Genomic DNA, 18920 nt, shown 5'->3' with positions numbered 1-18920 from the left:
AATAGGTAAAACCGTCCAGAATCGTCACACGTAATAAAATGAATTATCTTATCGCGATTACATACACATTATTTTTATTAAAACAATAAGTCAATCAATAGTGACTTAGCGAGTTCGGGACAATTCCCTGACTCGCATGGAGGAAACGGATACACAGCCCTGCTTATATTTTCCCATACTAATATGATGGTTGCGAAAATGTATCTGTTTGTTTATTAACTGTGTTCAAATACTGCATCTATTATTGTCACATTAATAAACAGCTAGTTTGAAAGGGTGTAAGTATTGATGGATTTGATAAAGCGAGAGGTGATGTTGGGACAGCAGGCACAGACATAGCATCGCTTAATGCTAAAGTTGTGTAACAAAATCACAACTTTATTCTGGGATCAATATGTCTTAAAGTATAACTGTACAAAGTTTTCATTAAAATATTCGGTTAGTCATGAAATCAGCTGTCTGATATTATAGATATACAAAGTTATCATAAGAATTCTCGGTGATTAAAATAAAATCAGCTTACTGTTTTAGATTTGGGATCTAAATAATTACGCTGTCTATATATGCTATATCAAACTTTATATTTTATACGATTTTGTTCAGTTTACGGTAAATAATTAGTCCCAGTAAAGAGGCAATAAGAAAGACCGAGCTTATTTACACGAAGTTCCAAATTAGAATCTCTTGGGCGAGAAACGCCAGGGCGAGAAACACAATATCCTGAATTTAAAATTGTGCTGGCAAATGATACACCGACGTGCGAAAATGATTTTTAATTGGATGGAAAATTTCAGGATTTATTCCTTTTCCGGAACGGAGTAGATTGAACTAGATTAGAGCATTTGTGTACAAACGTGAGCTGAATTTGAAAATATATCGACTGATGGAGGAAAATTGGACTGCATCCGGATGTCACTTCGTCTTACCCGAATTCGAAAGAACACGGTTGTCTAGAACTACGGCTATTTCAGTGTGTACCTATCGGAGCGGATCGGACTAGTGCACAAGCGTTCACCGGGGGCTTCGGGGCTGAGGCTTCGGAGCAACTGTTGAACGCATCTGCGCTTTTAACGCAGCCTGCATTCTGTATAATAAGCGTTTGGCCAGTCCGTAGCTCATTCCTGTCCGGACCGTCGAGCGATACAGACGCTCTCGCGAACTCTCATTATTGCTAACAAGTAGGAGTTCTTACTGCCGCGAAAATGAAGTGCGTGCGAATTTGTGCTCTTTTTATTTTTATATGGACTGCTAATGCGCGAGAAACGTCGATTAGGCATGAGTTGAAAACTTTGGCCGAAGAAGTCGACTCCCTGAAAAAAATGCATTTGGCAGATACATCGCGATTGAAGAAAGAAATAGAAGAGCTCAAGTAAGTTTGTAGATTTAAAAAAAAATGGTTCAACGACTTAAATATTTTTTTAATAAATGCTTCGCGTACTTTTTGCGACCTTTTTGACACGCTGCAGCGAATCAAATAATAGGTCACATATTAAGAAAAGTTTTTTTTATTTATGTAAATGTCGGATTAACCTGGATAACAAAATAGGTTGTTTTTATAGTTAAATTTTTCTATGAAACCTGATGCAAACAAAAAAAGACATGGATGGTTTCGGAAACATTGAAACTTTATTTTAGCGCGCCTTTGATTAAAATTTGCATTGCAATAAATTGTAACGACTTTTAGTTGACCTGATATTTTTAGCGATAATGAAAAATTTAATTGTTGCTGAAGATCATCAAAGTGGTGATTTTAATTTGATATATAAGATATAATTTAGAAGTTGTCAGTAATTTTAGAAAGTTTATATCAGTTCTTTATGGTTGTAAGAAATACGGACGTTATTTTTTCTACAAAATTATAGTGCGCAATTTTAGTTTATGAAGGATCAATTAATTTTACTATTCGCATTCATTTGGAAGACACTTACTTCAGCTGGTGAAGTTCTATCATTATCTTAAACTTTGCGACGGCTCATTCAAAGATTCAAAACGGTTGGAACTAAAATTCAAATTTCACAGACATATACTTAGTTAAGGTAGTATTTTCCTACTTTCAAAACAAAAGCTTTGCTGATTGTACCTACTGTCGTTAAACTGGTGGCTTTTAAATTAAGTTAATTGTGAAAAAAGCCTCACTTAAAGGATATAGATGAGTTTCGAGCTCAAGCTCAGACCCACCACGCTACTTTAATTAGGGTTGGCGGACTTACACAATTATTATCCTTATTAATTAATTTTTAATAATAATTACCGGGTCTGACGCTTAAAGTACTCTTCAAGTATGGGGGGAGCCTATGTAAATTTTCTAGTTTCATGCTGGTGAGTCTGGCACTGCGAATTCCTTGTTAGAAAAGCTCGGTGTTGAAAAACTACATTGTCTGTTTCGCGGGATAATTGAACAAATTGAACAATTATTGTCAGGATGGTCGAAAATTAAGATAGATTTGCGCAATAAATTCCATTTAATTTTTTGTTCTCTACAAGTTACCTCTCGAATGCAAACTCACCTATTAGTAAGAAATGATGCAGTGTATGATGGTAGCAGGCTGTTTGTGGGTAAGGCAGATAAATTAAACACATACTTCTTGCCGTTTTTCACGCGGCATCGTACCAGTACTCAAAATCTCTTTCCTGCACATGTTTCTCTGAAACCCATGAACCCAAAGCCAATTTCAATCAGCTGTTTACAGATTAAACCATAATACGCTTCAGGCTGGCAATTGAATACTGTTTTCAAAATGTATACAATTTGCCGATTTGTATGTGAACACCGGTTTAACTTTAAACCTACTTAAGTTTGTTAGTTGTCGTAGCGAGAGCGGTTGCTCTCGTGGTTGGAAGTTAATGTGAACTCGAACTTCGATGTTAAGACTTCACGTCAAAGTTTGGAACATGGTAAAGGTCGCCTGTATGTCGATTATTCGGAGAAGATATTTCAGAGAATGTGCTCACGAATTTTTAGTTTTAGATCACCCACCCACCGTAATTATTCTCCCATCGCTATACATCGGATGGGTCTGCTACGGGGCTTATTTGCAACAATACAGTGATTAATGCGTATGAAGCGGTTTGCTACCTCGTTCCTGTAATATTTGATCGAAAACTAGTCGAATGTCTACTTCGCATAGATGATACTTTTACACGATAAATAAGTCTTTTGCTCTAATCCACCCTGCAGTCTAAGATGGTAACAAACTAGCATGTTCGGCGTATGCTAGTTAAATTAAACCCATACCCAGTTTCTAAGCGACATAAGACGCTAAATCGCTTAGCAGCGCGTCTTTTTCGGTTATCGTAAAGTCTTTGAGCCATCATATCCTTTGTCATATCATCAAGCTGAGCAGAGTGGTCTTGCGCTGTAGTACACTAAGGCCTGAAAGTGGGATTTTGCCCTCCCATCTTCCGTCTTTCCCGATACCTATAATCTGGGTACCTTCAACTAAAGAGTGAATAGGCATCTTCTAGGCAAGCGCGCTTCATCTTAGGCTGCATCATCACTTACCATCAGGTGTGATTGCAGTCAAGCACTTATCTATATATATATAAAAAAAAATTGTCATCTAATAGAAATTTATTTTAAACTAGCGGACCAAAGCGAGCGAGTCAAATTCAAAAAATAGTCTTCAAGACAACATGTCGCGGACTGTTTTATAGAACTTTAAAGAAACAGATCCGATATACTTACTACATATTTCCGTCGTTTGGCGTAACATTTACCGTTCACGCATCCCACGCATCGGAATCTCTCAAAAAGGATAGTTTTTTTACAGTTTTTGCAACATTTCTCATTAATGATCAATAATGACCATTGGTCGTAGCGTGATGTTAGCCTTAATTGATACTACCAGTCCAAAAAAAATATCGAAATCGAAACAGCATTTTCTGAGATTAGCGCGTTCAACCAAAAAACTCAAAAGCTTATAAGTATTCAACTATGCCTATCTAAAAAAACCACGTCAATCTTCAATCTCCATTGCGCGCATTTTGAGAGACAAATGTAGAAAAAATAGCGATGCTATACTGTAGGAGCTGTTTTCATTTCCGGGATAAAAAGAAGCCTATGCGCTATTCCAGGATGGTACGCATGCATTCGATCGTTGTCCCGATCAGAGACAGACAGACAGACAGACAGACAGAAAGACAGACAGACAGACAGACATACATACAAACAGACAGACAGACAAACAGACAGACAGACAAATCAACCCTGGATGGCGGCCGTGTTGCAAGCAAGAATTATCACATTCAGAATGTTCAGTTCAGCAAGCTTTCACGCGATGGAATTTGAATTTGGATAATGAACTGAAATTATCATTCATACCCGGCATTCACATATCACTTTAAGGATTTATGTAGGTTTTTAATTAAAGCAATTAGAAATATCTATCACTTGATTTAACGGCGAAGTAAAAACATTGTGAGGAATCCTGCACGCTTTAGAGTTCTCCTCAACGTTTTCAAAGGCGTGAACTTGTGAAGTCTACTTATCCGCACTTGGCCAGCGCGGTGGACTACGACCTTAAGCCTTCCCAATCTGATAGGATACCCGCTCTGTAAAGGGCTGGTATCGGTTTATTCGGCTTCTTACCAATCATGTCTGCAGCGAGGCAATTCACGAACAAGGTCGCAATGAGCTCGCTGCGATACTATAACGATATCGTGGCGGCATCGTACGAGTTGGCGAATGAAGAGGGGCGGTCGGGCCGTCCGTCCGCTATTGCCAGTGAATTTCGAAGTTCGCTTGCTGAAAAAATGTAGCCGTGCTGAGCCTGTCTACCCCCGACTGCGAATATGACAGCTATAGCTCAGACCGATTTTACAAATAAAAGATCTCGACGTTTGGTATTTCCCTGGTTTTCTCATAAAACCGATACAACTATTGTTGGCGTGAAATTTTTTATAAATTATACGTCTAGATTACTCTTTCATTCTTTCATCTTTTTTTTTGAGTCCTCTTAATGTGGAGGTAATCGTTGGTCAGTTTAGAGGGACAGATCTCCTAAAGTATTTAGTTTTTTGAAAAAAAAAAAAAGTCCCACTGTGGGATTGCAGTCACGGGATAACTTGTAGTAGAATTTAAAAAATGTCCTCATGTCTGACAGTCCTTAAATGACTTGTACCTTTGTTCTCTTTTATTTATTTCTTGTGGGCAATAAAGTATTTTTGATTGATTGATTGACTCATGACCTAGTTACAGATTGAGTTAAAAGTTCACATATAATAATCGTACCCACCAGAAAATGGAGGTGATGGAGCTGATCTTATTATTACGAAGCTGGGAGGTGACCATTGTTACCAAAAAATTAAACCCCATCGAATTTGGGTTAATTTGATGTCTTGATTTTGTTACTTATAAACACCGTACTATGTACCTACTATGTGATTTTTGACATGGCATGATGATTTTGAGAAAAGAATATCTCGACTAAAAATTAGACAGATAAAAAATACCAACAAAGGACATATCGAATTAGAAGGATTTCAATTTACAATTTTGGGGAACAGAACCAAGAAAATAGCTTCTGCTTCATTCTGCTTTCTTGCTTTTGTGCGTTTTAAATAAATACTAATCTGCAGTTCTTTCAACACTTGAATTTGCTAGAAAAAAGCCTTATAAAAACCACGCAAACGTGTCATAATGCAAAAGTTGAAGGATAAGTGGTTTTCGAAGATCAACAACGAGGGTCTCTTACAGCTAACCAGGTCATCTGATCGACTCAGTTATAGAAGAATTTTATTGAAAACGTTATCTAAATAATATAATACAATTATTAACAGTATACCTATCAATATAAATGACATTATACATATTGGTTTATGGTATACTTAGGTATATTATAATCGTTACGGAAGACAATGTTTAACCAGCATTAAAATAATCGCTTTATGTAGGTACCTAGCTAACACCCAGTTCAGATAGGTACATCATATTCATTATTCGTTCATAATCCCGATCTTCCAAATTTTAACGAGGGAGTTAAGATTATCTGGTATCTTTTTCATCGGTTACAATTTGTTTCATCGTTATTAAATTTATTTCTTAATATATCTTTTTAAAGAATCTGATATTATTTTGATTGACTAAATTGAAGACCTTTCTGGCGCAATGGTGAGTGTTGTGGTCTTATAAATAGAAGTCGAAGGTTCAAACCCCGGCGGGGACAATTTATGACCTTTCAAGATCTCTTTCCTTTTCCCTAACCTGGTCCGGTCTGGTGGGAATTTTCGGCCGTGGCTGATTACCATCCTCCCTGCAAAGACTGCATCTTCGCTTACCACCAGTTGAGTTTGCAGTTCATACGTGCTAGTGAAATACAAAAGTAATTAAATACGTAATTAATCTTTGCTTTTACACTACATATAATATCACTGCGAATGCATATTATATATCTGCGAACACCTACTTATTTTCTAAAAAGTCTCTACTCTTATTTTATTCGAACAATCTGGCATGCCGCAAAACAATTATTTTTTGTAGTAAAATATGAAATTGCATTGTCCCAAATCAGTGAGTAAATTGGTAACCAGATCCGAAGGATGCTGAACGTAGTAATTAACATTTTATTCTCGGTCTTTCCTTTGTAATACGAGGAAATCTAGTTTAAATACCTACCTCGCAAATATTTAATTGAAGAAGTCTGTAATACTTATATTAAATAGTACCAACTTCTGTGCACTTAAAATAAGACTCTTTGTTCAGTTCATTAATTTTAAGTCTTAATTATAATAAAAACTAAAAGATAGGCGGGAATGGTATTTCTTTCTTGAATATTAATTTTTTAAGAGGTTTTATTCTAAGTTTGCAGTAAGAACGCATGATAAAGCGTTAACGGTACAAATCAAATTATGTACTCTTGTCTACTAAAAAACCCTGCAACTTGTCAATATTTGTATCCAGCTAAGCGATACGCGATTATCAAATTAAAATATCAAAATGAATAAGTATAGCCGATAGTAAAACCAGAGACATATAGCGGTTAAATTGGTCGAAACTTGATCATAAACCATGTGGCGTCGGCATTTTTAAACACCTGCTCCGGTGAATGCGGCGACTTAAGAACTGGCTTAAGACGATGTGCAAGTAATGATCAGTGCGCGTGCATACATTAATGTTCGACTGAGATACAAGCGCATCGTCCACTTTTAATCCCCCGCATAAGATCAAGGCCCTGCGCGGCTGGTTTAGCGAGTTTTGCTAAATTGCAAAAATGAAATGAATACAAAATAGGTTGCATGCTTGGAATGCATTGATGCCAGCTGTTGTCTTGTGTTTTGTTGATCGATTTTTGTCAGGTTTATTTTTCTACTAGGAGATAAACCGGCACCAGCGTTTTATGTCTTATTAAGGGGCTACCTTTGAGGATTAACGTAGATATACAGCATGGCTTGTGACGACAAAAATGCAATCATGGGCATACACTTGAGTAAATAAACTTCACATACTATCTATTAAGAAGTTATGATGTTACTCTGTTCTCGATATTTTTGTAGCAGTAGAAGCAGTTTTTTTGGTAACCTGGTTTTATATTTGTATGTGCAATAAAGACTTTTTCTTCATCTTCTGTTTGTGACAAAGCTCGTGCGGGGAAGTACTACCGCCATGTTGTTATTGCCGCCAAAGAGCCATGCTGTATTCCGGCCTGAAGGGCGTGGTTGCCGGTATAATCACATGCACATGTGGCTTAACATCTACGCCCCGGGTTGACGGACACAGGACGGCACTTTGAAGAGAGTTTTATTTGCATATTTATATTACTGTGTTTAAAAGCGTAGGTTTTTCACTTATCATGAAATGGGTTTTCTGCCGAATCCGTACAGTTTGGACAAAAAACGCAATCGTAGTACCTAATGGTTTAGAACATCGAACTGCAAACAGTTAGGAACATACTTATTCGATTGATGCTGAAAGAGAAAGTGCTCAAATTGCTATAATTTATTAAAGTGCTATAATTTATTAAAAAACCAAAAATACCAATGGTACCATGAAAAATATTAAGAAAAATAAATTTGAATATTTGTCAATCATTTATTTTTCAAATTACCTTTCCGGTATCATGGCTTTATACCCAAAATTATACCAGAATTATAGTTAAATAACAATACCATAATCTTCCTACTTAAGTTAAGGATTACGAAAAATTTTGCATAAATAAATACCTACCCAAACACGTACCTTAAGCTTTAGCACTTACTTTGCGTCTAGAGCTTTAATACGTAGGTATAGAATAGGCATATTCGTTACTTATTTTTATCTGACACACCTTAACACCTGCCTACAGTATTGGTACTCGTTGGTACCTATATTAAATAAGAAAATATTGTTATAGATTTGCCTGTATATTGCTTTTACCGAACAAGTTCTTGATGCTTTATAACATTTCAATTGTGATGCAAAACGTAACAAAAGCTCTTTTCTTCTTCTTCTTTATACAATCTTCTGACATTTGAGTTCATTGTTTCAAAATATTTTTTTAATTTGAATGTCAAAAGAAATAAGTGCTCCACTCTCCACTAGACTCTGCGTTTTGCGAACAAAAAATTACTAACTTACACCTTTTTATTCAGTTATGAGTACAAAATAACACGGGTGTTTTCGGGCCCGCATCTCTCGGGCCAATTTAGACATGGTCCACAGATATTGCTTTTACAGAAAAAAATATTTATCTGTTAAATCATTTGGAAAAGTTTTTGAAAGCAACAAAAATATTCCCAAGAAGGAAATGGTGATGGATCTTAAAATTAGGTCAAAGCCTAAACAAAAAGTCTGTCTTTAAGTAAGAAGAACCCAAGTCAAGGCCTAATTGGATAAAGAAGAATAGGAAAATATTATCATTTTTTTGTAAGTTAAATAAGATAAATAACACTAAAGAATATCCTCACCGATACTAAAATTAGATATTACATACTTTAGTACATTATACGGGTAACGGTATAATATATCATGTAATTAGTCATTATGTTTATAAACAGTTTTTCACGTTTTACACTAGTTAACTTAAGAATTCCTTTTTACCCTGAGGCGATCTAAAACAGAACAACAACAAAAAAAAATATTAATTAGGAACAATAGCTGCAATAAAATTATTCATATGAAGAGTTTATAGTATAGCTCATATATTAATTATTTGTAATGCTAAGAAGATGAATGCTTATTAATTACTTTTGCTTACTAAAATAATTAAACAACGTTTCAGATTCAGCGTAAATCATAAATGGTAAATAGAGTACCTACTTGCAATAAAGCTAACGATGCAACAACCAATCTTTAACAAGCAATAAACCTACAGATTGTTACATGAAAGTTGTTAGTAATATAATACTTTTTTAACCTCGCCTTCAGCAATATGAAATTGGATTTTCTAGTAATTTGTAAGTAGAAGTAATGTTAGGTCCACGGTAGAACTTTTTCTATTCTTATAAATTTTCTTTTGAAGCTGTCATAATGAAAACTTGCTTTATAAGACTATAATGATTTATTGATATTTAATTCCCGTCCATTTAACAAAGATGCTTCACTGTTTTAGTTGCATACAGTTAATTATTTTAAACTAGCTGTTACTGATTTGTCCGGTTTATTAAAAATAATACAATAAACAGCATTCTTTGTCTTGCCAAATTTCGTAAATTTCGGTTTCGGACTATATATAGTCTAACATAGGTAGGTAATAAAAAAAAATACTATCACAACCTAAAAGTTTTGCCCGCATTGGAATAGTGTGATTGTCTCCAGTAGGTTTCCTACCTAGACAATAATGAGGTGGATTATTATTATTATTATTTATTTAACAATGGTGTTTTTCTGAAAACTGATTGTTAATTATTTAAATTTTATTCAATAAAAATAAAAATTAAATATTTTCATTATGATAACTTTACCACCAGTACATATTCAAACACGCGTTTGAATCAATACAGGCGCGCGTGTGTAGGATGTGATACAGAGGCGATGAAAACGCGCGTGTGCATCGAGATAAAAAGCGCTGTCGCGTCGACCACGTTCAAAAAACGCACGTCAACAGCGCGTTTTAAAAACGTTCCGCGAATAACTCCAAGTAACAGTTAAACTCCCCGAATCAGCTTGGCATATTATCCCTAGTTTGGTATTTAATTTTGGCCATACATCGCTGATATGATAATTTTAATGGGCAATATTTATCAAGATAAGAACACTTGTACTGGTATATAAAGATAATCGATAAATCGTCGTTTTCTAAAAGACCTGCACTCTAACGCGGTAAATTTTTATTTTACGACACCCTATTTCTACAATATTCGTAAAACCGGGCTGGGCAGTTCCACTATTTTATTTTTCGTTTAAGGAACTCCGAAAATCTATTTACATAGGGGTACTTTTTTAAACATTATGATGGGGGTGAACATCTGGCAGTTTCTGTTTATTTATATTCCAAGCGGAAATAATGTGCCGCCAGCCCACATCCGGAAGTACCTAGCTACCTTCACAAACGTGGGGGTGGCCAATAATGACATCAAAGCAAAAATTACTTATTAAGAAATGCATAGAAATCTATAGAATTCTTTTTATTTTTCTGGGCTTCGAAAGTACTGAACAGATTTTAACAATTTCTTAAGCAAAAGAAAGCTATCACAATGTAACATTAAAAAGTCCACTACAATATATTTAAAAAAAAATTGACATCCTGTAGTAAATTGCAATAACGTACCCAAAGTAGCAAAATTTTGCCTATAAAATTCATTAGCTGGTGTGCGCCGAGAAAAATAAAATTTGCTCATAATTATATTAACTACAAAAAAGTCCTCAGGGCTATATATCTAACTATCATAGTTATGATACAAGTAGTTATGTTCTAAAATTTTATTAAAACACCGGTAGAAAACGAAAGTGAGTTACGAGTACATTAGAATCCCAGTAAAAATTCTTGTTCAAATAAATACTTTTATCATAAAGGGTATTTATGTAGTAGTTAAATACTTTTTAATTCGATCCAATCGGAAAAAATATTAATTTAGGAGTTATCGCGAGTTCAAAAAATTTACTAATACACCTAAACAAAACAGTTCTTTATAGAGATACACATAGATGAAAAAGACAATTTAAAAACCACTCCAGAATTATCACAAGAATACACAATTTAAAAATATCTTTTGTAATTATTTAGAACTACACCTAGATTGAATGCCACACATCTCTCAAATAAACTGTTCCTACGGGATGGTCTAAAAACAAAAAAAACGCGTACGAAGTCGCGGGCAACAGTTATTACAAGGATTTTTCTGGTCGTCGGTAATGGTAGCGAGTGTTATGTTAATTGTTTGAAACGCACATAACTTAAAAAAGGTTGCGTGCTGGAATTCGAACTCGAACTTCGAAAGTGAAGTCGAAGTCCTACCCACTGCGCTATCACCGCTTCTTTATAATAACTATGGTTACAAAATATGCGTTTTTCCCGACAAATAACTGATATGGCTTAATCAGCAATTTTATCCGCACCCTCTGTTACAATTAACATTTTTTGTTTAAAACAGGGCTGTCGTTTTATATTCAAAGTGTCTCTTACTAATTACTATAGGTGTTATCCTAGGTGATATTTAATTAATACCCATGTCCGTCAACACTTGTGGCTTCAATATCGTATTTTTTCATATTTTCCTCTAGTATTGTTTAGTTTATGTAAAATGTCTAAGAAACGGATTGTTTGTAATTTTGAAACTAGTCAAGTAACAGTTCAGCTTACATAAGCACGTATCTGGACCACGAAGGAGTTAAAAAATTCTAACGTCCAACCGAAGGGACAGGTGGTGCGTTTTTATGACAACATATGGCAAGCGATTAATTCGACGGTCTCTTATCACAAACTTTCGACAAACTTAGATATGGTTGAAAAGGCTAACGCACAAATAGTAATGTTAGCTAAATACTTATTTATCATTATAAGGATCGATTTATTGACTTTCGCGAAGTACCTTACGCTTAAAGAAATGACATTAATTTAAGTGGGCATAGACGCGAACATTAACTCAAATAATATTATCAACTAAATGAACCCATCCACGCTTCTCTGTCTAATAAATTTGAGACAATTGTGTTTCAGTTTCGATTCAGATCAACGTAGCTCGCAGCCCTTGCTAGTCTAATAATATCATCGATACCGAAACCTTGTTAACTTGGTGTATAGCCAAGTTTGTAGAATTGATAGGGTGGATGGATCAAAGGAGATGCACTTGCAATGTTATCACAAAGACTGCAATATGAACTGTTTCTTCCTTACCAAGGAATTGTAATCTTTGTCTACTAATAACGTACCCACACATTTCTTAGACCTTTTGTTACCTCTTAAACGATATGAAAATTCAAAAAAAAGAATTGTGTGTACTCACACTCACTGCACATAACATACTAACTACATCTTTGACTTTTATCACAATAGATTAAGGGTGGTTATTAAGAACTGACTATATACGATAAAATATTAATAAAAGACATACTATTATGAATAATAATATATAAATAGATAATAACGATACTACGGCTACTAAAAATAGATAATAAATGTCTCAAGACTCCCCGAAATCCATTTTTTATTAGAAAAACCCCTGCAAGTCCTATACCTAATAATACTTTTGGCGCGATATGAAAATAAGATGAGAATGATATTTATCGAATGTTAAACCTGATGTTTCGAATGTAGAAATGAAAGCAACGCGGTTATGTTAAACATTTCCATCCGAGGAATGCTATGAAAACATTGTAATTAATAGCACTTATATTCCCCTGAGTAGGTATATATTATCCGCGTACCTGCCTCAAAAGTTTGAAAACTTTGTTACTATGAGGCAGAAATTTCCGTAATATTTGCAGAACTATTAATTTTTTTTGAGTTAATTATTATAGATATAAAGAAATATATAGATAATATTTGGTTTTTAGGTTCACTGCCCACCTACCAGGTCACTTTATATAATATCATCATTATTTGGCCATTTAATGTACCTATCGAATTCTTTTAGAAAAGATTTTTTTGTTAAATATAATAAAGTACCCGCCTGAAGTTACGATACTTGTGCTGTCAACTATATACCACGGAAAGCAAGTAAAACAATCGGGCCCGGTTATTATTTTCGTAGGATAATAAACGTCAAAGAACAACCAATGGCATTGGAGTATCTTGGTCCGTCTAAGCTCTCAATACATCTGCATTTGAAGACAGAACATAGGCTAAAGCTTATGACCCCTTTTGACTCGGCTTTTGGTCGTGGTTTTGTCTAACAACAGTTGAATTAAAGTTTAAAACATTCTTGTTCTTTTTGCCCCCATCCTATGACAATATAAGACATTTATGAACTTCCTTCGTCCCCTTTTGTGCGTACACATGAATGGTTTTCTAATTACAAAAGTCACTAAAGTGAGTCGTTTACAAATGATTTTCCATATACATAAACATGGTCTAAAAAGAGGGTATGGCACTTAATTATACACTTTAATGGGTAATTACCGTATCTCCCCTGAACTTCCTAGGGGAAGTGGTAGGGATGCAGGGGAGATACGGTCAGCGCGCTCTGGCGTGGCATTGCATCGTTTTCGCTCGGTGATTCAATTTATAGTCAGGGAGGTAGTGACTAAGGTTTAACATGATTAACTCGTGTGGTAGGTGTTTTTTATAATAACACTATTTAGGTCAACATCTAAATTCCGGAAGTTTATCATCAACCGGTGGACGTTCACTGACACAGATATTTTGAAGACAGTTCCAAAATCCACTTAACCGTATAACCTGGCTTGTCTAAAAGGTATTAACTTCACAATCACAATAATCATCATATCAACCGATTGACGTCCTCTACGGTATATAGTTTTTTGTAGGGAGTCCGAAATACCATGGTCGTGTGCCGCTTGGGTCCAACTCTGGACACGCCTGATTTCAACCATCTATATACGTCGTCGAGGTTTACCAACATTGCGATGGCAAGTGAGGTCACCATTCAAGCACCTAGGGACCCAAACGTCCATCGGTTCTTCAAGCCACGCGCCACTTCAGATTCGCGACCTGCTGAGCTATGTACATAACTGATTTGATCACGTAGAGATAAATAAATAAATATACTACGACAATACACACATCGCCATCTAGCCCCAAAGTAAGCGTAGCTTGTGTTATGGGTACTAAGATGACTGGTGAATATTTTTATAAATAATATACATAAATACTTACAACATAGAGATATACACCCAGACACTGAAAAATATTCAAGTTCATCACACAAAAATTTTTTTCAGTTATGGAAATCGAACCCACGGCCTTGGACACAGAAAGCGATACTCCTAACTTAGCGTAACTTAATATCAGATAATGATAATTATTGTTAATATAACTTTTATTTTAATACAAAATATTTGATTGATATACCAGCAGCACCTGACCTTGCCACTATACTAATTAGTCATTAGTCCCAACGACGAAATAAACATATACCGAAATTACTCTATCTATTAATTATGTCAAACCCTACATACCCATCATAATTCATTCCAGCTTTTCCGAGTTGAGCAATGCAATTGACAATTTTCATTGCTTTAATGTTCCGAAATACTTACTTCCGATCTGAAAATTGCGGCCTGAAATTACAATGGACGTACAATTACACGTTCCAGCACCTCGGACGTTACAATCCGAACCCGCGAAAGAAAACGTAGCATTAGTAGACCCCCCCCACTAGGGGGATACACTACATCAAATGTATCTTAAAGAGGATGAGAATTTAGAAATCCTTATAAAAGACATATGCCCAGCGGTTAGCGTCCGTTGACTGATATAAAGACGGACGTTATAGAAAATCGTATTATGTAATCGTATAATAATTTCTTCGACGTTGACGGGTCATTTTTATACAATCTGCATAATTTCACAGCGTTGAGCTAATTGTATACTCATCGCACATTTCGCATGGTTATGATTGTCCACAATTCGCGGATTAGCAACTGTTACGAAAGTTATAGAATCCTTGGACGATTGTGTGAGCTAGTTGCATTATCATTTAGCGAAACCTATTTCGAATTAAACACACAATAAACTTGTTCAAAGTATTTATCTCTTTTTAACAATATAATTCTATCAGAAACAAACAAATCAATAAAACCAATTTATAAAGATAAAGGTATTAAATCATTGTGCATGTTTCTTTGGTACTTTAAAGCGGATTACCTTAAAAGCATCGCAAAAAATACCTTGCTACACCAATTATGTTAAACAGAAAAGTTACACACGTTAAGCTTTACTGAAATGTTTATAAAAACGCTTCTAAAGAATATAGCAAATTATTTGTTTTAGGATTAACCTAGGGTTAGAGTTGTTTTGAGTGTATGATTTGTATCAGCTTGATGTTTATGAGCTTGATCAAGGGAAATTGTCTGTTATGTTTTCCATCACACTTGTTCGTAACGCCCAAACTTATTTCATCTAAATAAAGCTCATAATCCAAGATATTAGACACGCGTGTTTTATTTAAAACTTGCCGTACTTGTGCTTTATTTACGACGACTCGATTATGGTTAGTTTGTACCTAACTGCAAGTATGGTAGAAATTAATGAGTAAGTAATGAAGATGAACCACTTTTATTTTAGCCGGATACTATAGATTATTTTTTATAAAGAACAAAGAGGTTTTCTGCGGCTAAAAAAAGTAGGCATTTCCATAAATAAACAAATATTTTTACCTTCTCAGTTATGATAAATGAACTCATATGCCCAATACCGCCTCGACTGTAAAATGCAATGTAAGTAAACTAGATTCATCATCTACTAATAAAAAAATTTCGAATGTATAAATAGAAAAATCCAATTCTAATATTAAGGATTACTTAAACGATAAGAAATGTTGAGAATGATTTGCTCCAACTACAGAGCAAAATATTAATCAACTGTGAGACGGTGATATCAAAAAAATACCCGGCTAAGTTTGTTGTGGGTTCTTTTTATACCAGAGCGCAGAGAGAGACCCTTAAGAACCTTCGTAACTTTAAGATTAAACTGTCAAACGTAGTTATTACCATCACTCACAATTATATAAACATATACCTATGTATTAACGCTCCATAAGTGCCTATATGAAGAATAAATTTGAATTTAAATATGCATAGAGTTTCTATGGCCCCCGATTGTGTATTATCGGACCACCGTGATTCGTGGTATCATATTATTGCATTGGTACAGAGATAAAATAGGTATCTAGTAAAGTGTTTGAAAAACAGATTACAAAATCCGAACCGGATAAAGGAAGGTAAATAAAAGCTTGCCAGAGAACGTAATAATACCGCTATTCTTGCTGTTTTCAAGAAATCCTTGTTGTATGAGTTTTAACAACTTGTTGCCTTAGCAAGGCAGAACTTCCTGTGTAGCTACGTCGAACACAGGAAATTAGATAGAGAGAAAGTCTTTATTGCACTTACAGAGAAAATATCAAATTAAACAAAACAAGAGGTAAATAAATATAAATGGCCTTATCAATCCAGACAAACTTTTTAGATGAAGCATATTAGCTACGGAAACGGTATAGAGCAACGTTCAATTTAAAAATAAATAATTAGATATTCAAATGAACCACTTAAAACTATACAATTTTCAATTGTTTCTCCTTGTATAACCCCATAAAGTAGTATGTACAAAGACAAAGTACTAGCAACTATAGCTTAATTTTTATTATAAATAGCTCAGCTATCCTTCATATGCATTTTGATGCAGCTAAAAGCCTACAACCCGAGCAGGCACAAAATAAAAGCTAGCTCCCTTGGGGGATTACGATTCCCGGTCAATATGTAAAACATAAAAGCTTTGGTTCTCTGGTACCATAACTTCGGGACGTTTGTGTGTATTGTCTTGTCACTTATCAACATAAGACTGTGAGATTTGAGAACACGAGGGATACAACCAAAAAAGATGTTTCACAGGAGCGTCTGAATATCGACCATATCCAGTGATTGGTCCAATTTACTACTTAAGGCGCGGTGATGCAGTAAGTAACCAATGAACTGCATCGGTTCTATTTAGTGCAGCCGATAGAAGGCACTCAAAACGAAACAAACCCAATGAACAAAAATATAAAAAAGGAACAATGTACCAAATTGTGAAAATTAAAGAGAGAAATAAAATATATCAAAACAATTAAGAACTCGGAACAGATATGTGTTTTTATCGATTTTGTGTTTAAGTTAGCGTATCTATCTATGAAGAAGTTCTAATAGCCATTGTCTTTACAGGAAAAACGCTGGTTCCAGTTGCTCCGATAACCACGATCACAACGAGAAAGCTACTCTGGAGTGGGCTAAAAGCACTATGAAGGAGGTGCGCGTCGAAGTGCGCGAACTGAGTCGAAGCATCAACAATTCCCAACTTACTCGGCAATTGCACACCATGCGGAATGAGGTACGTTTCTTTCTTCATTTTTAGGCTATGCATCCGAAGGTTGTCAATGGATGTACGAAATGGATGTATTTCAACACGATGTATCTCATGAACCGTATAGGTCAGGACTTTCGAACTTGGGCGTCGCAGTGGGTACAGAAGTGCGCCGCGAGCTACTCCTTCAGTACTTCAAATAAGTCAAGAAAAAAAATTTTTTGATAGTATTTGTGCATCAGAGTTACGGTTTGTCGCCACACTTCGAAAAAATTGCGTGGAGATCTTCAAGCTCAACCATCCCATGGTTGGGGTGGCTTAGTTTTTCTTAATCCTTTGTTAAATTTTATTATTTATTATGGTTTTGTTACTTAAATAATAAATTTTATTTTTTGCGCCTATTTGACTAACTGACCAGAACCTATATATTTTAATTATCTAGGTTAAGGGCGCGAGCGCAGTGACTACGCTGGCTTAGTATGGTTTGAAACCCTGGTAGAGGTAGTACTTAGCTAAGTTAAAAAAATAAAGGAAGTACAAGGAACGTTTCAATGGTATTTTCTACTCGATCTTAATAATGTAAATACAATATAGTGCTCCATGTTACCCAGCTCGCACTTAGCCGGTTTTTTAATTTTAGTAATATCTTAAACTAGAGTATTGCAACCGTGCCTTCGAAAGGCATCGGTTTTATAAGTTGGAGCTCTCATTTGTAAAGGCTATAGCGCTCACCATTGTGCCAGTGGGGTTAAAAGGCGGGAACTCCAACGAAGTGAACGAAATTCTTTCGGAAATATGCCCTCGCGTGGAGCCAGAAGGCGAATATATTATAATATGGTGGACCTAGTAAGGATAACTTACAGTTAATTTGCTCTACAAAATTGAAAACGTCGCGAGTGCAACTTTAACGAATTTCATTGTATTTTTTCAATATAACAATTTGGATGTCAAAAGAGTCTTAATAATAGTATTGATTGTTCTACAAGGGCATGGCACAATCCGAGATAGTACTAGCCTTAAAGTACGACTTTGAAAAGTGAAAAAGAAAGTTTTGACTCGAAACTTGAAACAATCAAAATATGTAACATCGTTCCATATTTGAAGCCTCAATAACTCGCAATCATTTCATAGCAACTATGTTTCATTTGTTACGGCGCTTTGTATTCAGTTCTTTAATTAACTGAAAACTTTTCAATCGTATATTTTTAATTAAGGAATTATTTTATTCTCTTGTCGTAAAATTTTGCATTTTTTAAACTCTGCGAACCCTTCTTTGAAATACTGAGTCATTCGGGTCGTATGAGTGGAACAAAAGTTGCACTTATAACAATCATATTAATTAAAAACAAAGTAAATTATATCTTCCATTTTTCATTAAAAGTAGTATTTAAAGTAACTTAAGAAAGCGGTAAAGGGCTGTGATCCTCGTATCGGGGACTACCTAGCCCAAAGGTTGTCAATTGCGGCAATTCAGCTAGACACCTTAGCAAACAGTTGTTTTAGAGAAAGTTTGAGAAAAAGTTATTTTTAAAAATTACACCCAACTTTTTT

The 18920-nt window shown here is 35.1% G+C and overlaps 1 protein-coding gene across 1 annotated transcript in view; it reads left to right on the top strand.

Moving 5' to 3' along the window:
- The first annotated feature begins 1143 nt into the window (after positions 1-1143).
- The window catches only part of LOC120636216 (protein scabrous), a 31130-nt gene continuing 13353 nt past the window's right edge, over positions 1144-18920 (top strand). The window contains exons 1-2 of the mRNA XM_039907589.1: positions 1144-1369; positions 17231-17396. Of these exons, the coding sequence (XP_039763523.1) occupies positions 1203-1369; positions 17231-17396 (333 nt within the window). The 5' untranslated portion in view covers positions 1144-1202. The remainder of the gene's footprint in view (positions 1370-17230; positions 17397-18920) is intronic.

This window comes from Pararge aegeria, chromosome Z, assembly GCF_905163445.1.
Source record: "Pararge aegeria chromosome Z, ilParAegt1.1, whole genome shotgun sequence".
In the NCBI taxonomy this organism is placed as follows: Eukaryota; Metazoa; Arthropoda; class Insecta; order Lepidoptera; family Nymphalidae; genus Pararge; species Pararge aegeria.
The sequence above is the reverse complement of the archived record's forward strand: the minus strand, read 5'-3'. Positions and strand labels throughout refer to the sequence as shown.